The sequence below is a fragment of the Talaromyces marneffei genome, chromosome 1 (assembly GCF_009556855.1).
Source record: "Talaromyces marneffei chromosome 1, complete sequence".
Classification (NCBI taxonomy): Eukaryota; Fungi; Ascomycota; class Eurotiomycetes; order Eurotiales; family Trichocomaceae; genus Talaromyces; species Talaromyces marneffei.
In genome coordinates, this window is record NC_072348.1 from 4,929,780 (window position 1) to 4,951,480 (window position 21,701).

General features: G+C 47.7%; 7 protein-coding genes across 7 annotated transcripts; 3 read left to right on the top strand and 4 right to left on the bottom strand.

Annotated features, from left to right (window-relative positions):
* Positions 1-17: 17 nt before the first annotated feature.
* Positions 18-1,657, bottom strand: EYB26_001817 (uncharacterized protein; the record flags this gene model as incomplete). The annotated part of the gene is made up of 3 exons (XM_054261125.1): positions 18-1,217; positions 1,275-1,579; positions 1,645-1,657. The coding sequence occupies 3 exons, from the start codon at positions 1,655-1,657 to the stop codon at positions 18-20; spliced, it is 1,518 nt and encodes a 505-aa protein (XP_054117100.1).
* A 1,493-nt stretch (positions 1,658-3,150) lies between these two features.
* EYB26_001818 (uncharacterized protein) lies at positions 3,151-6,235 on the top strand (the record flags this gene model as incomplete). Its single annotated transcript, XM_054261126.1, has 4 exons — positions 3,151-4,790; positions 4,844-4,979; positions 5,032-6,030; positions 6,098-6,235. 4 exons carry the CDS (start codon positions 3,151-3,153, stop codon positions 6,233-6,235), a joined length of 2,913 nt encoding a protein of 970 aa, XP_054117101.1.
* A 365-nt stretch (positions 6,236-6,600) lies between these two features.
* On the bottom strand, positions 6,601-9,516 carry EYB26_001819 (uncharacterized protein; the record flags this gene model as incomplete). Its single annotated transcript, XM_054261127.1, has 7 exons — positions 6,601-7,023; positions 7,086-7,796; positions 7,861-7,948; positions 8,010-8,267; positions 8,324-8,440; positions 8,496-8,583; positions 8,643-9,516. The coding sequence occupies 7 exons, from the start codon at positions 9,514-9,516 to the stop codon at positions 6,601-6,603; spliced, it is 2,559 nt and encodes an 852-aa protein (XP_054117102.1).
* A 1,010-nt stretch (positions 9,517-10,526) lies between these two features.
* Positions 10,527-11,979, bottom strand: EYB26_001820 (uncharacterized protein; the record flags this gene model as incomplete). Its single annotated transcript, XM_054261128.1, has 2 exons — positions 10,527-11,389; positions 11,442-11,979. 2 exons carry the CDS (start codon positions 11,977-11,979, stop codon positions 10,527-10,529), a joined length of 1,401 nt encoding a protein of 466 aa, XP_054117103.1.
* Positions 11,980-12,485: 506 nt separating this feature from the next.
* Positions 12,486-13,025, bottom strand: EYB26_001821 (uncharacterized protein; the record flags this gene model as incomplete). Its single annotated transcript, XM_054261129.1, has 2 exons — positions 12,486-12,883; positions 12,968-13,025. The coding sequence occupies 2 exons, from the start codon at positions 13,023-13,025 to the stop codon at positions 12,486-12,488; spliced, it is 456 nt and encodes a 151-aa protein (XP_054117104.1).
* Positions 13,026-14,488: 1,463 nt separating this feature from the next.
* On the top strand, positions 14,489-16,305 carry EYB26_001822 (uncharacterized protein; the record flags this gene model as incomplete). The annotated part of the gene is made up of 4 exons (XM_054261130.1): positions 14,489-14,583; positions 14,673-14,756; positions 14,822-14,984; positions 15,052-16,305. 4 exons carry the CDS (start codon positions 14,489-14,491, stop codon positions 16,303-16,305), a joined length of 1,596 nt encoding a protein of 531 aa, XP_054117105.1.
* A 2,795-nt stretch (positions 16,306-19,100) lies between these two features.
* On the top strand, positions 19,101-21,274 carry EYB26_001823 (uncharacterized protein; the record flags this gene model as incomplete). The annotated part of the gene is made up of 2 exons (XM_054261131.1): positions 19,101-19,237; positions 19,294-21,274. The coding sequence occupies 2 exons, from the start codon at positions 19,101-19,103 to the stop codon at positions 21,272-21,274; spliced, it is 2,118 nt and encodes a 705-aa protein (XP_054117106.1).
* Between the last annotated feature and the right edge of the window lie 427 nt (positions 21,275-21,701).

Below are 21,701 nucleotides of genomic sequence, written 5' to 3' on the forward strand. Positions count from 1 at the left end.
ATTGTCGACGGACTTCTTTAGCGAACGTTGGTATGCTTCATGTCTTGTAAACCCTTCTCAAAAGCGTCCACCGTCGTAACTGGGGGTAGCAACATCAAATATCCCAAAAGCATCTCATTAAACTGGAATTGAAGCTCAAACGGAAGCCTCTTGTGAATCTGCAGCAAGTCGTTGCTCTGCCAGGCTCGGTCCGGTTGCCTCAAATCCGAATCGAAAGTCTCTTCCATCAGGAAATACATGAACGATTCGCATGCCGGGTTGCGATCCAAGTCGTAGTCTGCCACAAGTTGGAGCAGATGACCCAGAAAACGTACCACTTTGCTCTTTCGTTGTCGAAATTCACTCAGCGCCAGCACGATATAAATAAGCGCCGCAGTGCGAGCCCGCTCGTTTGTTGGCTTGTTGATGTTGACCACAAAATTTCGGTTCTCCATAGGCACTTGACTGGGCCGAGGTCCGCTCGACAAAAGTTGAAACAGAGGACTATCAAACTGAAAGGCTGCTGACCGTTGAGGCACTTCCTTCAAGTAGTTTTCGTCCTTGTCTGTCGCCATGGACTGATGCGCCATATGCAGGAAATCCACCATTTGGGCCATCTCATCTGATGAAACTGCCGACGAGTGCGGATCCATTGTGCCGAGAACATACAAAAGAAATGGCCGACAAACTGCATTGACAGCGTTAGCTGCGCTGATAGACTGCCGTTGTTGGTAGAGTTGCAATTCTTTGGCTTGTTCGGCATATTCGCATGCCTTGTCCTTGTCGCCAAATCTTTCCTCTTGAAGCGCCAATCCAGTCAATGTCATAGCGAGGGCCTCTTCGTCAAAAGCTTGGCTACTGCGGTGTGGCGACTTGGCTGTCAACGCCTGTCGAACTCGAGATTCGTAAAATTGCACTCGGGAGCTATCCTTGTATCCATCCTCACGCGGAGTGGCTAGATTGAATTCCCAACGAGCACAGTAGCCTAATACGACTGCCTCAAAGGTCGTCCGATTGCGCATCGCCCCCTGGAATATTCTGTTTTTCATATGTGAATTTGGACCGGACCAGTACGTCAGCCGAGAAGTCCATAAGTCAGCTAAGTGTTCTTCGGCCCACGGTAAGCTTGCATCAAATGCCAGTGTTGCAAAAGGGTCCTTTCGGAGCCCAGTCAATGAATCTGTAGGCTGGGCGACTGCATTACTGCTCTCTTCGCGTTTGTAGTTTGTAGATTTCTGCTGCAAAGGATATCAATACTTTGATCGCATAGCGTTAGAATAAAAATTTGTCCTTACCGTTGTGATCACCTCACGTAAAGGCTTTGAATCATTTTCATCACTATTGCTATTCGACTTTTTCATCCACGGATACACACGAGGCTCGCGGCGAGAGTGCCGGTCCGAATGACTGGCCAGCATATTTTGTTTCCTTTTTGCCTGGATATGGTGGCGCATCACATGTGCACGTTTCTCCCGAGTTGAAGAAGCAGGGTCAACAAAGAAGAATGATTGACTTTGTGGTGGTCCATTTTGGCTCGTTGTTGTAGAGGCTGCAGTCGAACGTTTCTTGGCTCTGGCCGGGTTGACTTCAACTGTTCCATCTTTTGCCGGAATATATCAGCAAGGACTTGGACTATATGAATGTCGAGGTTAGATTCTATCTTACCCTGGGACGACATCGTGAACAACGTGATCGGTTTCTGTTGTTTGCTTTGTATCATCTCATCTACCTCTCAGACACGAGCAGTCCCCGACAACGTGGTGAACGGGCGGCTGAGAGTTTTCAGGATCAAGTTCTGAAAGGTAAATATGTGCTTGTGTAAACGTTTAACCTTTAGACTTTGCCACAGCAAGGTTAGGGAAGGCGTTGGTCAGGTCCAAGCACACAAGGCAATTGTGAGTTGCAAAGTTGGGGAATTGCCTTGTTAGGCAGGCGTCACAGATCTGATAACGAGAACGGATAAAATACCAGATTGTGACTGTCCAGTGTCCATATATTGGGTGTCTTTTGCAGAACGAAGAACAAACCCTGGACGAACGGCATAGCCCATTCGTCCGGCCTCCTAAGGACCCATCATATGTATTAAGGTGAATAATCTGGTGGAGTAGGGCGAAATCCCGAGCTAAGGCAAGTGGTCGCCGATGAACGTACGTAGTGGGAATAAGGGCTTAATATGGATTATATGGTACCGCGTGGTAAGAAGAGGACTGTGTTGTATGGAAGAGCCAGTAAAAGCGCCGTACGTTGTTGGTTAGTCGGCATTGCGGCGATTTATGTGGAGGCTGGCACGGAACGCCGAAGTTTAGGTAGCTCACTGACCTACTGGGCAGGTTAGGACGGATTAGGAAGTAGGTGGGAGCCAGAGTAGCGTCGAGTATCATCCTGATGAATGCTGATTTGTCGTGACTCGTGAATAGCATCTTCAGACTTCAATACGACCGAAGAGGTCAGTGGCAGACTGGGAAAGGAACTCGTATGGGCCAGCGCACACTCACGATGATACACGCCTTTCGGCTTCGTACACAGTCGCACACCCATAGATGATACACGATAATATCGATTTTAAGAAGTGGCAAAGGCAGCACTAAAAAATACGAAATGCGCGGTATCCGACCAGTTTCCCCATTGAGGAAAAAGAGATTTTAGGATCGATGGCCAGCAGTAGCACAAACGCTCTACTCGGATTCGGCAGAGATGCCCTAAATTGGCACCAGGTAAGGAAAGTGCTGTCCGTATTGCTTCGTTTCCGTGTAATAGGTACTGTATGAAATATTACATGTAATTCTGGTCATTACCTATATCCTAATGCAGACTAGCCGGTAATTGATTCTGCAAAATTACACAGCTCGCAAAATCATGTATTTTACGTACGACTGGCCTTTACGTGGTGATGCAAATGGTGCAAACATAGAAAAACCACTTTACGCGTCCCAGCGCGGAACAACCAAAATCCGACACGCGTCGCGTCGTCTTCGCGTCCCTCGTCTAATTATTCTCTGATCGTTGACCAACAAACATAGTCGATTCTGTTCACCAACCAAAAAAAACCCCCCCCCAACGCAAACGCAACCAAGTGCTCCTCGAGAATCAAAGAACCTAATTTATACAAACATATTGAATCCTCTCTGAATTTTAGAAAGCGTCCTCACCACCGCTTGGTGGCCCCTCACAATGTCCTCCCTTTTCGAAGCCGTCCTACAATCCGACGCCGGATCAATCAACAGCGGGCAATGGCTTCAATCAGATCAAGTGTCGAGCGCTCGCCCGCACCTACCCTCAGAAAGCAATGCGCCCATGAGTGACATGCAGGCACTCCCAGATGATGAGATTGTTGGCGCTGCAAATGGCGCCGTCAATCGTCTGCGAAACCCATATGCAACTGCACCAACTCCAGTCCGCGATTCAACCGCTGAAAAGGTGCAACAGGCCTTCGAAAGATTCCTAGAGACCTTTCAAGAAGATCCTGCGAACCACGTTGCTCCTCCTTCTTCGTCAGCACAACAATATAGTGACAAATACTACATTCAACAAATTCACGGCATGAAGTCATTCGACCTTTCCACACTCTACGTCGACTATAACCACCTCGCAGCGAGCGAAGACGACGCCTTGGCTGGAGCTATTGCAAATCAATATTACCGCTTCCAGCCTTTCCTTATTCGAGCGCTGCACAATCTCCTTCTCAAATACGAGCCTAGCTATTTCGTCTCGCATCGCCAACCAAATAGCAACTCCTCACAGCAAAGTGCATCGGTCATTGCAGCAAATGCCAGTGCCAGCGACGTCTCTCAAGAAGAAACCTTACTCATGAACAGGAAAACTCGTCACCAGCAGACGGATCGAGTGTTCTCTTTGGCTTTCTACAACTTGCCGCTGGTGTCTCGACTACGCCAACTGCGAACGTCACACATTGGCAAGCTACTGTCGATTTCAGGAACTGTGACACGGACGTCAGAAATCCGACCTGAGCTTTCACTGGGAACCTTTATTTGCGAAGGATGTCGAACTCCTTGTACCAATATCGAGCAGACATTCAAATACACCGAGCCCTCTCAGTGCCCAAATCCCACCTGCGGTAACCGTACTGGTTGGCGCCTTGATATTGGAAAGAGTACCTTTGTCGATTGGCAAAAGATCAAACTTCAGGAGTCGTCGCACGAAATACCTACCGGAAGTATGCCGCGTACCATGGATATCATTGTCAGAGGAGAACAAGTTGATAGAGCCAAGGCTGGAGAGAAATGTATCTTCACAGGAACATTGATCGTCGTCCCTGACGTTAGTCAGCTGGGCTTGCCTGGTGTGCGCCCTGAAGCGAACCGTGACAACGGAGCTTTCCGTGGCGGCGATGTTGGTGGTGGCGGAGTTTCTGGTCTCAAGTCTCTTGGTGTCAGGGATCTCACTTATCGTCTTGCCTTCTTGGCCTGCATGATAACTCCAGATTTAACCACTCCCGGCCAACCTACAACCCAGCAACTCACTGGTCAATCTCAGAATATTCTGGCATCCTTGAATCAGAATGAACAGATTTCAGAAGACGCAGAGTTTGCACAGGAAGCTCTGCTACAGACTTTTACTCCGGCAGAGGTCCAGGAATTGAAATCACTTGTCGAGAGTGAACACGTATACCAGCGACTTGTCAACTCAATAGCCCCTATGATCTACGGCCATCAGTCGATCAAAAAGGGTCTTTTGCTACAGTTGATCGGCGGTGTGAGCAAAAGTACAGAGCAAGAGGGTATGCAACTTCGAGGTGATATCAACATTTGTATCGTCGGCGATCCTTCCACCAGTAAGAGTCAGTTTTTGAAGTAAGTTTGCGTTTATCTTTCACTTCATTGAGCTTGGGCTTACTTGCTTTTAGATATATCTGCTCGCTGCACCCAAGAGCTGTTTATACCAGTGGTAAAGCTTCGTCTGCGGCCGGTTTGACGGCTTCAGTTGTTAAAGATCCAGAGACTGGCGAATTCACTATTGAGGCCGGTGCTCTGATGTTGGCTGTAAGTTCTGAAAAGACCGTTTACATGAATTTTTACTGACGAACAATTGTAGAACGGAGGAGGAATTTGCGCCATTGACGAGTTCGACAAGATGGATATTGCAGACCAGGTTGCTATCCATGAAGCCATGGAACAACAAACAATCTCAATCGCCAAGGCTGGTATTCACACAACCCTCAATGCGCGAGCGTCTATTCTTGCTGCTGCCAATCCCGTCGGTGGCCGATACAACCCCAAGGCCACCCTTCGATCAAACCTCAACCTTAGCGCGCCCATCATGAGTCGATTCGATTTGTTCTTTATTGTGCGTGATGAGCCCAATGAGCACGTTGACCGCAACTTGGCCACGCACATTGTAAACGTTCACATGAACAGAGATGAAGCTGTGGAGCCCGAGATTAGCACAGAGCTACTTCAACGCTATATCCGACTAGCACGAACATTCAAGCCTGTCTTTACAGAAGAGGCAAAGGTGGTGCTAGTGGAAAAGTACAAGGAGCTCAGAGCAAACGATGCCCAGGGAGGCATTGGCAGATCATCATATCGCATCACTGTTCGTCAGCTCGAGTCTCTGATTCGTCTGTCAGAAGCAGTAGCCAGGGCCAACTGTGTCGAAGAGATTCTCCCCAAATTCGTCCGAGAAGCCTACAACCTCCTCAGACAGAGTATCGTCACCGTCGAGAAAGACGACATCGAAGTTGAAGAAGACGAAGAAAACGAGCAAAGCGCACAGCCCGGTGCAGACGACATGATGGACGAAGCCCGTGACCGCGATGGTGACAGCCCCATGGCCGAGGACGGCGAAGCACCAGCCGAACCACAACAACCAGCTCGTTCCCGAACGACAAAGATCACCTACGAGAAATACACCAAAACCCTCAACCTCCTTGTCCGCCGCGTCATGGAAGACGAAGCCGCATCCGGTAATGGCGTCGAGCAAGAGGAGTTGTTGACCTGGTACCTGGAAGAAATCGAGTCTGAGCTCGAGAGTGAAGCAGATTTGCAACGGGAGCGCAATCTTGCTAAGAAGGTGCTCAAGCGCATGGTCAAGGTATGTCCCCGTCCCCCATTGTCCCCTAATCTCTTCAAGTACGATGTAAAGCTAACACCCAATGCAGGATAACATCCTCATGCCCATCAGCGGCCTAGGCCCAATGGACGAAACCCAAGATGAGCAACCCGAACACCCCGCGCAGCCACAGCTTGTGTACGTGCTGCATCCCAACTGCGCAATTGAGGATATAGATTTAGATTAATAGTTTCATTTGAACATTGTTAATATGATGATGATGATGATGGGCGATATGGATATTATGGTTAAGGGGTGGTGCTGCCCTTCGGTGCATTTTTGTTAGGGTTTTGCATGTCTTGCGTTGTCTTGATATATGAAAATAAGTTATTTTTTATGATTCCCAATGTGATGAAATTCCTTGCTGGCTATTTTCTAAATCAGCCTCCGTCTTTTTTTTTGGTAAATCGCAGATATTCTAAACTATCCCAAAATAATAACCAGCTGGGTGTCCTCCCCAGAGCCATAAACTCAGCAAACCATCAGTCATTAGTCATTAGTCATTAGTCATTAGGTCATCAAGTCATTAACTAAATCATAAGCATTTCTATTTCACTTGTGACCCCATTCACGTATCATAAATGTTCCATCGGGCAATCGTTCAGCATCACCAAAATGATGGATCAACTGTGCCTGAATTCCAACTGAGGGCAGCCTAGCGTCGCCAATCGCACCCTCAATCTCCTTGAGCTTCATCTCTTGCAATTTCATCATGTAATCATCAATTGTGTTCTTAGCGACCAATTTCACAATCTCAACGTCGCGTTCCTGCCCGATGCGGAACAAACGGCAAAAGGCCTGTTGCTGGATGGCGTCATTCCACCAGGGCTCAACCAAGATACACTTGTTGGCGGCAGTGATATCTAGACCGACACCGCCGGCTTTGAGAGAGGCGATCAGGATTTTGATTTCGGGTAATGCCTGGAAATCCTTGAGACTCCGGTCGCGGTCGTCGATGGTCATGTCTCCGGTTAGCTATAGTATAGCATATATGTCAGTTTGCTGAATATAAATGAAGACAAAAGGATTGAACGTACCCTTGTAAAGGCCCATTTCTCTTTCGTGCACATGTTTGCGAATATCTTTGTCATGTCACGGAACTGGGTGAAAATCACACACTTGGTAGCAGAGCCATCCTTGAACCACTTCCGAATCGTATCGCGTGTCTTCAAAACCTTTGAACTAGGCATGTCATGGCCTGCGTCCGCCATCCAGTCCATGCTATCATTGTGTGGATTGTCCGCTGTAGCAAGAAAGTTCTCCAGCATGCTCTCAACCGAAGTCATCCTCTCTTGGGACTTTTGGGACTCCTTCGCTTGTTTCGTGGCCTTCACCAGCTCTTCAAGAAGCACGTAAATGTCACGATTGATATTGGCCTCATCGTCACTGCAATCTGCAACGGCGATTTGCAGCTTTGCCATATTTTTTCCGTCACTCAATATCCCCTTCAATCTGTCTTGGACACAAAGTATATGACTATTGAGCATGCGCAGTTTGAGGAGCATAGTAAGGAAACATCTACTTTGTTCGTCTTGCTGGTTTGCCAAGCGATTCAGTTGGTCGATGAAGGAAGTGACAAGCATTTTGTAAAGAGCTTGTTCAATTACGAATGGGTTTACGAGTATGGTCTCCTCGTTCAGATTTGGGAGGGTAATGATAGGGCAGGAAAAGAGCCGGGAGCGATATGTACGTCTGTAGACGACTTTCTGGACGATGTTCACCAGGCGTTGATTGGATAAGTCGCTTCCCTGTTGGCACGAGAGTAGACTAAGGTAAGTATTTGTCAAATATTCATCTCGGAAGGGCACTCACATTACAAAAGTTTGTAACGAAACTTGAAAAGCGTCCAATATTGGGAACCCCCAGGAACTTGAAATAAGCCCAGAACTCAGCACTATGACTGTTAAAATATTAGCTTCAAAGAGGTCCAAATGCAAATATATCTCCCCAAAGTCACTTACTTGAGCAGAGGAGTACCAGTCAGGATCCACTTGTAATGTCCATGAAGTGCCCGGACTGCAATTGACGTCTGCGACTCTGGATTACGTATCTGCTGCCCCTCATCGAGGATGATGCGTCGAAAGCGAAATTGATGTAGTGGTCCAGCCGAGTTCATGAAATTCCTCACTCCCCAACGAAGCAGTTCTTCAGGCGACAAATTCTCCGGCTTTTCCTTCATTTTGGGATAAGAAATTCGAATCTCGTCATAACTCGTGAGGCTGTTGTAATCAGTAACTTACGGGACAGGGGAAAGTAAATAGGTGGAAGGACACACATTATCTTGCTCTGCAAGAAGAGCTCGATATCGCTTGAATTGTTCCTAGAACCGGCATAATGACAAAGAATCGGTACTAAGACATTGTTCTGGACGTGCTTCTCGATTTGCATTTTCCTACTGCTTGTCAGCCAATCTATCAGAGTCGGTTAGCACAGCTGTTTATCCTTACCACTGAGTGATTAAGCCTCGGGGGGCCACAATCAATGTCGTGTTTACATTATCCTCTAGTTTCTCGTCTGCACCATCAACAATGTTGGCTAATATATGTCAGATCGAGCCGTATGTATTATTCGCACTTCAAGAAGCCTGGACTCACCGAGTGTCTGGATCGTCTTTCCCAAGCCCATAACATCACAGAGCATACCGCCTTTCGGCTGGTCCTTTGACTTCTCTCTCTCACGCATAAACCCTGCACCCAGAACCTGATGGTGAAAAAGACTCGTTTTGAGGTTGGCGTGTTTCCAGCCCCCCTTCTTGTCAACTCTGGGTGCCTTGGTAAATTTCTTCGTAGCATCAATGATAAGTTTTTTGTCAGGTGTGGCGGCACTTCGAGCCTCTGGTGGTAGACTTTCAACGAGCTCATTCAGATTACTCTGTTTGTTTCCTTGAGCTGATGTCGGGATAGGAGGTTGTCCAAAATTTGTCTGGACATCCGCAATGATATCAGAGCCCCCCAGAGTCGAAACATCAACATCATTGGCTTTCGACTTTTTCCGACCTTTGCCCTTATTGCTGGTATTGACATTGGGTCTCAAGGAGGCCACCGGTAGACTTGCTTTGGGTATTCTTCCGACACCGCTATCATCTAGACCGATCTTGACACTCTCACGAATCTCGGCGTTGGTCAAATGCGGACTGCGGCGAATTCGTTTCTGAGGAGGGCCCTGGGTGACAAAAAGCTCTTCATCATTTGTATCGGGTGTTTTCTCGGCAGTTTCTCGCTGCTGCTCAGGATTTGACCCATGGGGGGCCTCTAGTTGGATTTCGGCTTCACCAGGCTTAGGAACAGTATCGTTCTGGGGAGTTCCCTCGATAGGAATAGAATCTGACGGTGGGGTTTCCGGAACAGTGACAACATCGGTCTGAGGAGTTCCCTGGACAGGAATGGAATCTGTTACTGTAGTCTTGTCAATTGGCATGGAATCTGATGCTGGAGTCCCCTCCACAGCATTATCGCCGGTTGCCTCCATGTTGAAATGTGATTGGGAGGATACTACGTAGGTGAATGTCAGTTCTAAGAAAATGTTAGCTTGATCGAGGGTAATAAGAAGAATTGAAAGTGACGAGGAGTCAAAAAGAAGGTTGTAAGGAGAAAAGAGAGTGAAAGTGAGATCAAGGTCAGGCTCAAAATGGATGAGATACGAGGAAGATGGAGAAATCTAGCTTGTGTTAGATTTGAAGTGAGATTCACTTACTATGCAGATAGAACCAATTCTACACAACAGGTAAAGAGAAAAGCGAGGTGAGGATGAGGATGAGGAAGGCCGGAAAGAAGGAGGAGAGGAAATGAGATGTGGAATGAGAGAAAGCCCTACCTTGTAGTGTGTGGGTGGTTGGGAGGAGGAGGAAGATAGAGAATAAAGAAGTAGACGAGAAGATGGGATAGTGAATATGGATATGGAAACCGAAATATACTATGATACAATTCCGATGGTGGTCTTTGAGATGGGGTGATTGATATTGGAAGGAAGAGGAAGGGGAATGGAGGAGAGGAGAAGATAAGGAGATGGCCTTGGGTAGGATTGAAGAGCAGTAAAGGAAGAAGAAAAAAGGATGAAAGTAGGAGGGATCCCAGTAAAGGAAGGTGATAGTTGGCTTCTCAGAGAAAACCTACCTTAATATAAACAGTAGCGAGTCTCGAGAGCTGTTTAGGAAGGAGGTATTCATGATATGGCTGTCGAAGCCGCTCCCAGCACGTACCTAGGTGATCTGGCCCTGAAGCCTTTCTGGCTGCCTGCCTGAAACAGTAACGAAGACGGAATCTGTAAATGTCGTCGTTTCTGTCTCTGCTGAGTGAGGCTTCTCCGTAGACATTTGAATGGTGAATTGAAGTTGTTCATAATGCATATTATTCGAGAGAGAGTTCTATTTACAACCCGATGCTTATCCTTCCAAGTAAACATCTCTTTACGTACACACAGGCTGCTGCATGCTAAGATACAATGATATTATACAAATATACAACGACCCCGACGCCCCGTCAATTCAATCGGAAAATCGCGATCGTGAGACCGATGATCGTGGCGCCAACAGTAGCACTCTGTAGGGCGATTTTCGTTAGCTCACGCTGCGTAAGGACAACGTTACGGTCACTGGAGATGTCTTGGATAACCTCTCTCCAATATTCAGTCGAAGCGTATGTAGACAACTGGTCGGCGAACGTTCTTTCTGCAAGACCTTCTTCGGGTATGGCGTCAACAGGCGCCACCTCACCTGGGGCAGCGACGAGCACTGTGTTCGGTTCGTCCGATACAACGTCTTCTAGGATACTTTCCGAGACTGCCATTTCAGCAACCGGTTCTGCAGCCGCTGAAGCTACCGCCGTAGTAGCTGCTCCGGCTTCAACGGCCCGAGTAAGACCAGCAACAATCGTCCTACTGGCCTCCGCCTCAGTCTCAATTGCTTCTTTGACCTTTTCTTCAAACCCTTTCACTAACCGGCGTCGTCGCCACGGCTCGACGAGGATCTGGAAGATGAGAAACAACAGGACATTCACGCCCATCAAACCCCATGTACCCCATGTACTCATCCGTCGAATCTTATCGGACCAAATCTGTTCTTCATGATAGCGAGAAAGAATGCTGCGATTGAGTCTTGCAGTTGCCTCTTCCAGTTCGTGTTCCGCTTTTGTGAGACGTTCCAGTGCTTCGGTTTCAGCAACCTCGTTGGCGTGGTCGGAACGGTAGAGAGATGTGAAGCGCTCAAGATCTGCGGCAGACCAGGCGTGTTTTCTTTGGAGAAGTTCATTGACTTCACGCTGGGAGGCGGAGCGACTGTTGATGGCTGCGGAATATGCTTCTTTGGCTTGTCGGACAAGAGAGCGGTTTTCTAGTACTTGGTTCTCTATTCGAAATTAGACACAAGCTATCACAATACCTGAAAGTGGGGCAAATACCTTGTGTTTCAATATTCTGTTTCAGCTTCTCAATTCCTGAATATCCTGTCAGGTCGTTCAATTTTTGACCCGCAATGAACACATTTCCCTGTATGTTGTCCATAAGATCCGTAAATTTCTTGGAGAGCTGAGAACGGCGTCTCTCCGCATCCGAAGGAAGGTTGTCTTCCTCTAATGGATTCGAAGTTTGTTTCTCCTCCAAGCGTATAGACTCTGTAACCTCTTGTCCTTCGTTATTGACAGTTGCCGAGGCGAAATCTTTACCGGTGTCGGGAATGGTGTGTAGGTTCTCAAGCTCGGGGGTAGGTTTTGATGATGGCAATTCATTTTCCTGTTTCGAAGGAGAAGAATATCTGCGTGACTGTGTCCTAAATCGGCATTGAAGGCAGATTGATCCCTGTCGTGACGCGGGGTTCTGGGCGGAAAGAGAGAGCTTCTTCGGAGGTACGGATGAGACGAAGGAACGCTGACAAGGAGGCCGTATGATAGCGAGGCCGTTGCGTAGAGGCTGTCTGAGCAGCAACTGCATTGTCTGCATTGCGCTGACGACGACCGATGACAACAGCTTCTTTAGGGACTGAAACTGCGTAGTGCGTATAAATATTTGTTCGAGACAAAAAGTTGCTACTGCGGAGAGCGCAACCGTCAGAGCTGTTGATGGTCCGAGCGTCTAGACTCGACACCTGATTGGTTGATTCCGAGTCTTCAAGACTCCTACGACAGTACGACTTCACCTCCTGTTACATATCTCCATGGGAATCATAAAAGTTCAATTGATCGTCATAGTATGTTGAGGAGGCATCAAAATAATCCATAAAATCCCCCATCGCTAACCATATTTACGCCAGTTCCATCCAGTCATAGTCATTATACACAGCAGTGATGGCATCTGTCACTTTCATCTCGTCGAAAGATCATGTGCCAACATCTGACGCATTGCAGCAAGATAGTAGCCCAGAGCGACCCAGGAGCATCTCTAGGCTAGTGCGGCGCCTAGGCCTTTATGTAGTCTTCAGACACAATCTCATCTCGTAACCGTCCGACTTAATCTTGAGTCTGCACTTTGTGGTCGCCTTTGACAGCCTCGGCATAGGTCGGAGGATGAGCGCTACTGGAGGGCCCATCCAGCGCAGCACTGCTATTTCCTGGTCTCGTTTGTGATGGAACCTGCGGCGCCGAAGTGTTGTCGGTCGCACCATATCTTCTATCTGACTGCGGCGGAACAGGAGCCTGGTGGCTCACGTAGTAGTAGGTCACGCGACGGCCATTTTCGACGTCTCTACCAGACTCGTCGACTCGCTGGTAGCCTTCTGGGTAGTCTTCGGAATCTGGGTATTTCAGAATGATGTACCAGGCATGTAGGAGTCCAGGTATGTATCCGAGACAGCACAAGGCGATGTTGATGATCGAGTCCGCGGTACATAAGCCGACCTTGATCCATACTATAAACAATCAGCGCGCGATTTCTCAGAAAACAGGTGCTCAGGGTGGCAGCAATCGGGTCACTTGAACAGGCGAACACGTACCAGCAATGGGCGGGAAAAAAACTGCCAAAACAGCTAAAAAGATATCTGCACCACACATGATGACGGGGATTCCGTGGACTGAGCAGATGTGGTTTCTGAATAGTCTAAGGCGATATTGAGCGCTGTCTCGAGATGATAACGATGAAGGATGAAATACGGAAGCCTGGAACAGGCAAGCACATGACGTCGTATGTCCTTACTCATAGATTAGCCAGAGAAGCTGACCAATGACAGCCGCCACACCGCCGGGGGACAGGTCACGTGGTATGTAAGTTTGTATTGTTTGTTTACTTCTGAGTCCAGCCCCGCGAAGCCTTACAGAGTGCTCCGTTGCCAGAACAATCAATGATCGTCCCAGCTTTCCTTGAATCAATCGCACTCCTAGCCACTCGGTAGTACAGTAGTCGACCAGATGCCCGTTTTCTGAAGTCGTCGAGGAATTGGCAGGATAACCAATGGGAATTGGCCCTGGCCTGGTGTGGGGCTGTCACTCTTGTCTTTTGAGGAGAATAGAAGCGACTCGCGAGTCACGATGCATCTCTACAGAGTAGTAGTCCGAATAATTGATCTACTCTGTAGTATATTGAGTGATATGACGGGCATGTCGGTCTACCTATCACAATTTGACATGGGCATGATGAGTTGTCCATCCTCTCCACCGTCCCATCTGGGATCAATTTATCACCATTCCCTACTACGTACTACGTAGTACGTAGTATATGCTTCGACCTCTTTCGGACTTTTAACTGAAAATTACTACTCCGTAAACGCTCGCCGTTCAAGCCCAAAAGAAATTGTCTGTGTTTCAAATTCGACATCTGCAAGGTCTTTCGGTGTTTGTCCCTCACAGCTAGACCCCCTGACTAGTTCTAGCTTCCCCATTTTTACGCGCCGTCGTGTGTTTAGCCTCAACTGCCAGCCCGCTTGACCCGACTACGTTAGTTTCTGTTGCAGTCTTACCTGTTCCTGGCTGTCCAGGAGAGCTAGTTGGATGCTAATTTACTACAGAGTACACTACTCTGTAGGAGTACCCACTGTGAGTGAGAAGGTGTGTACCGTCCTCTGTGACTGACTCTGTCTGCGTGTCTCGCAGCCTCGCTTTCTCTCCTCTCTTCCTTCAGTGTGCGAGAAAGAGAGCGTGTCGGAGTCAGTCTTTTTCCCAGCACCGCCTCCAACCCTGTCAATTGTGGTCTCGGCCACCAGTCAGTCGTTCCTTCTATTCAATCATTAATTGCTTCTTGATTATCCTTATTCTTTCGTTCTTTGCTCTTCCTTCTACGCTCGTTTCGTCGGATATTCTGCAGGTTTCCACTCCGACTCCCGAATTGATCTTCTCGACTTGCCTTGCCACCACTCTTTTCAGCACTCATACGACATGCGGAGGCCTTGAAAGTTAGTCAAAAGAAAAAGAAAGAAAATCGCAGAAATACAAACGACTATTGAAGAGCTGTCACGGAGATACATCAATCTCGGGTTGCACAGAGTCGGCGAACCCGGCTCAGCGTCGAGCCAACGCCCATCATGGCGACATGCATTTCTCTTCAGAATTCGACGACTTGTTCCGCATTCAATGTCTCCTCTATATCGACAACCGATACTACTGTGGTCGGCTACTAGTATGTTTTCTCAACATGCAACTTGATTTTTTTTTTTTAAAAAAAAAAAAAAAGGTGCTCGAAAAATGTCGTGGCTGACTAGATTACAGCCCATTCCTTAAAAACGTTCACAACGTGGATGAATTCGACCGGCAATTGACCGCTTACGCCAATAATGCCTATGTCCAGCAGCAGTATGTTCCTGAAGTCGTGCCCCATCCTTGGCCTTGTCTATCCTGTGCTGACTCTCGAACTTCAGATATGCATCTCGCATAGGTTGTACCGCAGTCAACCTAACAGACACCAGTGATTATTATGCTCGCTACACGATTAGTGTGATTTGCAATGGTATCGTACAAAACTCAAAGATTCCTTGCGGTCTGACTGAATCCCAGTCCCCGCCGCTCTGTGCAACTACATGTGTGAGTAGACCTCCAAACTTCCTACATTTTGTCGATTCCAATGCGGATAGCAGCTGATAAAATCTAGGCTTCGTATGCGACAAGTGAAGAAGAGATTGCAATCAACCGCCAAACATGTGCCACAACACTCCCAACATACATGGATCAAATTCGTGCCGACTTCATCGTCTGCTCAATGCCCGCCGACTCTCTGACAGGCTTATGTATTACCGGCGAGATGAACGAACGCGAGAACTGCGGCTACAGCTCGAATCTCCCTGGCTTGTGTAGCTATTGTGCATCAAGTTCACCAAACGCGACCGACTCTTGTTGTATCAACTCCAAAGCATCCACCCGATGCTCCAATGTCGATATCCCCTCTACTTCTTCGATTCCGCCTCTCTTCACCGTCACTGCGATGGCTACTACAACCCCTGACTCCGCAGGTAATTCAAGTGGTTCTCATCTTTCAGGTGGCCAAATCGCAGGTGTCGTAGTGGGATCCGTTGCAGGTATCGCCATTCTTGCGGGTCTTATAATGTTCCTCCTCTTCTGTCTGCGCCGGCGCCGCAACTCAGCAAACAGCGATGTCTTCAACAAACCCACGCCCAAGAGAAGTAACCAGCCAATGCAGATGGCTCCTGTGGTTGCCGCGCAACGCAGTCTTGAGCCTGTGCCTGGTGGTCGTGTTGCAAGAATGTCAGCACTACAAGCCGAGGTAGATGACTCCGATCGTGGTGCTAGCCGAGGTATGTTTGCGGCCGCAGGAAAGTATAGCGACACGTCCGACTCGGAAGGATTGGTTTCCAGCCCTGAATCCCGTTCTCGACGAAGAGCGCCTGTGGCCGGCAGACGTCAGGGTTCCCTTTCTAGTACCTCTGTATTGGGAATGGATGCAGATAGTTCACCCCTATCAGGCACGGCCGGTCAATTTTCGTCTCCTGACGGTGTTGCGAGTGGACAGTCAGAGCAGTTGCCTTATTTCCGCGATTATTATTCACAGGATGATATTCATCCTAACGACAAGGTTTCTGTGCTGTGGGCGTATCAACCTCGTGCAGCGGATGAGTTTGATTTGGATCGGGGAGATATGCTGAAAATTGTTGGTATTTGGGATGATGGTTGGGCAACGGGTGTACGCATCAATGACCGAGCGGAGGACTTTGAAGACGAGCACAACGTTCAACGTGATAGTGGAGTATCGAATGGTTCTCAGGCAAGACGCAATTCATCGCCTCAGCCGCGAGGGGAGATCAAAGCATTCCCTCTTGTCTGTGTATGCCTGCCGCACCATTGGAGGAAAATCATCGACGGCGATATAGTCCAGGCGGGAAGCCCTTGACCTACCTGACTTTTGCGCTTCTGAATCCTTGATACGTTCTATGCAACATTATGCCCTGACGATTGCGTTATCTCTCGCCTTTTTCTACTTTCACGGCGTTCAAAGGTGTCGATTTAAACAGGTCCAAGATTCACATATTCAGTTCGTTCGAAGTCGCTGTCCGAGTACTTTCGCCCAGTGCGCACCAGCTTGGTGCTTGAAGCATTCTTGGAAATTGCTTGGCCTATGTCCAAAACATCCTCAGTAGCTCTCTATCAGTCATCTGATAGTTGGCAATTTCTTTCACGTCGTTGTATCTCGGCCATTTCTTATACCCATTTAGCGATGACCACGTACGCGGTCTCAGCAGCCCATTTTTTACACATTCTTCTTTCACACGCCACCGCGGGCCTGTTTCATTACATTTTCCTCCCTTTACTTTCTCTTTTCCCTTCTATTATAGAACGGGCTGGGTTTTCGTTTCTAATTCTCTAATGTACATAATTTCCTTTCATATCGAGCTTAGCCCTTGGGACTTTTCTGGAATCTCCGTCCTTGTCTAGAGCAACCGGAGAGAAGTCAATGTGTGATTGGAAAAGAAGATTTACCGGGACTTGATTATTAGTCCTGGTTCTTCATGTATCTATCTATTTATCTAACCCCTTTTTTTGTTTCTTTCCTCCGCGACTGTATGTAGCCAGCTATATGTAGATACCTGTGTTCTTTTTGACTGCGAATATATTTATCTATTCCTGATACCGCTTGAACAAGTAGATGAGGAGCATTTGGTCAGAGCACGAAAGAAGGATCAATTTATCCGACGGGGCTAGCAAACGCGTATGCTTAAATTCGAGTGTGTTCCAAGGTTCAAGCATCGTCGTCACCTTGACATTTGGAATTCGTAGACCTTTTAAATGGTCGAGCTCGGCTCGATGTCTTCGCGAGACCGACGCATATTACGAAGTATCTATGCTGCTGTTGCTATCTGTATGCCTAATTGCAGTGAACTTGCACGACAAGACGTGGACCATCACAACTGCTAATCGCCCGGCTGATTGCTTCATAAATACTTCAGAGCTACATCCCTGAGCATTTAGATCTTGAGAAAATCAATATTGCCTGGGTAGTCGTTTACCTGTTGCATGCATCCTGGAGGTGTGTCGAGAATTTAGACCACAGAATTCCCAAAGCAACACCTAGGGCTTCCCCATATCAAATCATTCACCACCATCGACAAATGTCAAGCAACCCCTTCCCCACCGGGCTCTTCTTCCGTCGGCATGACACCCACCCATCGAAGAAGCCACAGCATGCACCCAAGACCTCGCCCTCATAAACTGCTATGCCCTTCTTGCGCGCGGCATCTCTGGCACTCAGATCCAGCAAGAAATCGCATCCCTCTTCTTTCCGAACGCTCCAATTCAACCACCTGACGGCCGCGAACGTTCGCCCTTCGAGATCTGGAAGATTACAGGAAGTAAATCTTCCAGACCTGTTAAAGCATCACGTCACGTCGTGACTATTGATGTACAGTTTGCGTCGGCCGGGGGCGAGGTGTGAAAGGTATATTGTGGCGGGGACGCGTCTCAAGGTGCCGGATCATTGGGGGGATGCGCGGTGATGTTGTTGTGAAGACTACTGAAGATGGGAGGTGGTTGTTGTTGTTGAGGAGGAAGTTGGTTGTAGTTGATGGGATGTATGAGGGGGCTGGTTGGCTCAGACTATTTTGCTGGCGCAAAGGATAGGTAGGGGGACTATTTCTGTGGCTGATATGGGCTCATATAGTTTGGACACGGGTTCGCCGATGGTTGCCGATAGTAATTTTCTTTTTCTGTTTTTCTTCTGCTTTTTTTTTCATTTCCTCTTTTCTTTTTTCTTTTGTCTTTTTGCAGCATAATGGATCATACCTAGGTGATTGAGACCTGTTTAGGAACACAACCTCCAAAGCTGCCGGGGGCAGGTGTCTGGTTTGTCCGAGTGGCAGATTCTCCTGAGGTCTGCTACAGATGAGATGAAGGTGGCATTGAAAGAGCTGTGATTGTTTCAGCAGTAGGTATGGTTCCAGCAAATAAACTCTGTTTGTTTGAAAGATGATACGAGCTGCTGTAAGGATTAAGTAGGAGACCGATTGGGATTAATGGGCTGGAAAGGTTCCCATTTCGCACTTCGTTTGAAATCCCAGTGGAGTCCTTCCAGGTTGAATATGCATCAGATGCTCTTAGTTGAGATAAAAGATACATAAAAATATATCAATAGATGCCTTCCAAAATTGGGTCCGACGATCGGTTGCAACGTTGCAAGTCAAAGAGAGAACAAAGAGATCGGACTGGGTAGCCTGCCTGAATGCGGTTATTCTTTGCATTATCATGATACAAAGAAAGCGTTGATTGACCGCTAAGTAAAGATCATAAAGACATGGTAGCTCGTAAAGGGGTTCCCATAAGCTGTGTGTGCCCAATTGTAGGACGCTCGGCATGATGTTGTATGTATGAATTGGACCAAGTGGTGTGTGTCCCAGGAAGCCGGTTCAGTCCGCCTCGATGCCTACAGAGTCAAAGTATATAAGCGATCGATCTACATCCTGCACCGTTGATCTTCTTCAGATCGAGTCTCTACTTGACAGGTCATATTCGGAGCTCCCGCATGATCGCCTGCACATACAGGGTACTCGTAGTAAATCGTCCAGTTACCGTGGGCTCGGCACGTGCTATACGAACGAAGTCTGAGGAAGAAAGACCATAAATAAACTCTATCTCTTCCTCCAACTTTTTTTCCCTTCTTCTCTATCTCTTTCTCTCTTCTTTGGAGTATTCACTATGGCCGACATGAGTTTTCCGCATTTCAAGCTGACCCATTCAGAATGGGCTGGTCTCCAGGACATCCTCAAATCAGACGACCCTGTTGTCATTGATGGGCACAGCTTGACCATCGCTGGAGTTGTAGCAATTGCCTTGTAAGTTTACATCCTTGAATTCTACTCCAGATGACAATGCTAACTGAAACAAAAAGGCACGGCAAAAAGGCAGCGCTCACCGATGACCCTAAGGTCCTTGACCGCGTAAATGAGAGTGTCCAGTTCCTAGAAACGCAACTGTTTCAAGGCCATACAGTCTATGGCGTTACCACGGGCTTTGGAGGCAGCGCCGACACTCGCACCGACAAGGTGATGAGTTTGCAGGTTGCCTTGCAACAGCACCAGAATAGCGGCGTCTTGCTACCGTCCGACAAAGGGCTGCTCAACGACACGGCAACACAGATCAATGGCCTTCAAGGTCATGCGCTGCCTGTTCCTATTGTCAAGGCTATGATGCTTATTCGCTGCAATTCCCTAATTCGAGGCCACTCTGGCGTTCGTCTAGATTTAGTCAAAAATACGTTGACTCTTTTGAACCACGAAATGACGCCTGTTGTGCCTCTGCGTGGAAGCATTTCGGCTTCTGGTGACCTCATGCCTCTTTCTTACATTGTTGGGGTGCTTGAAGGCAGCCCTGACATTTTCGTTCACATTGGCGACGAGCAGAATCCGACTTTCCTTCCAGCCTACAAAGCTCTCGAGGTAGCAGGTCTCCAGCCAATCTCCCTACAGGCAAAAGAAGGCTTGGGTATGGTTAATGGAACAGCTACAAGTTGTGCCGCCGGCTGCCTCGCCATATATGAAGCACAACAATTGGCTGTCATGACCCAGCTACTCACTGCTACTGGCACAGAGGCTCTTCTTGGTACAGCTCATAATTATCATCCTTTTATTTCCGAGACTCGTCCACATACGGGCCAGATTGAGGCTGCAGCAAATATTAGCGCCTATATCGAAGGTTCCGGCCTTGCTCCTGGAAAACACCCTGAAACAATTGGCCTTGCACAAGATCGCTATTCTCTTCGCACTGCTCCCCAATGGATTGGGCCTCAACTAGAAGACCTCACACTGGCACATCGCCAAGTCCAGGCTGAAGTCAATTCGACCACTGACAATCCACTTATTGATGCGAAGAACGGCTTGGTACACCATGGTGGAAACTTCCAAGCTGTTTGCATTACGTCGGCTATGGAAAAGACCCGATCTTCCATGCAAATGATGGGTAAATTGTTATTCGCTCAATGCACGGAGCTGGTTAACAGTCAAATGAACAGAGGACTTCCTCCGAATCTCTGCGTCGATGACCCCAGCTTGTCGTACACCTGCAAAGGGCTTGATATCAACATGGCTGCATACATGTCTGAACTCGCCTACCTTGCTCATTCAGTCAGCTCTCATGTGCAGTCTGCTGAGATGCATAACCAAGCCGTCAACTCACTCGCTTTGATATCAGCACGTTACACTCTGGAGGCAGTGGAACTCGTTTCTATGATGACGGCAACGTATATCTACATCTTATGCCAGGCACTTGACTTGCGGTGTCTTCATCTCAATTTCATCAAAGTTGCGAAGCCCAAGATTAACGAACTTCTACGTAAATATTTCAGATCGGGCATGACCGAAGAAGTGTCCTTCAACGAATTTGCAAGCCGAGCCTGGAAGTTCCTTTTGGGAAAATGGCTGAACCTCTCTCATCTTGATCTCGAACCCCGCTGCAAGGCTACAATGAAAGAGTCTCTAGCCGACTTAACATCTGCCTGTATTTCAGATTACTCAGGATTGCGCAACGTACCAGACATTCTAGGTCAGATTGAGGAATACCAGCAAGCAGCAACCGAAGCCCTTGGCTCGACCTACAACGCTACTCGTGAGGAATTTTTCAAGAGCCAGAACACTGCCGCCTACATCAGTCCGGCATCGGCAAAGCTATACAACTTTGTCCGCAAGGATCTTAGGATTCCTTTCCATCGTGGCCTAGCTGATCACCCAACCTTACGTGACCCCAGTTTGACTAATGGTGTCAAGGACCTGGGTCCCGGCAAGAATATTGGCTCACTGGTCAGTGAGATTTACCTTGCTATTAGGAATGGCCGGTTACATGAGGTTGTCATGACTGTGAAGAAGAGCGAAGATTGAATACTCAATTTGTTACCCAGTTTCTTTTTATCCTGATCTCTCCCACGATATGTACTTTTGGATTTCAGGTCTTGGTTATTCGAATCTTTGGGGCCCGGGGGGGATTGGAGTAGAGATAGAAGAATATTTTATAGACTTGCTGATTGATTGGAAGATTATTCTTGACCTTTAGAAGAGGGAAACAGTCTTTGAGGAGAATAATACTTTCAAAAAAAGAAAAAAAGAAAAAAACATTGTTCATGATTTTGTAGCTTTTTCCTTTGGTCATTAATGTTGAAACTGCTATATTATTTTAACTCTATGATATGATGCATCTTTCCTGCATTCCAAGTATACCGACTGACCATCTCTGGAATATGTCCATGCCCGAAAATAATATATTCAGAAACCCCCAAGGCCCTATTCCAAGGTTAACTTGGGGGGAAAG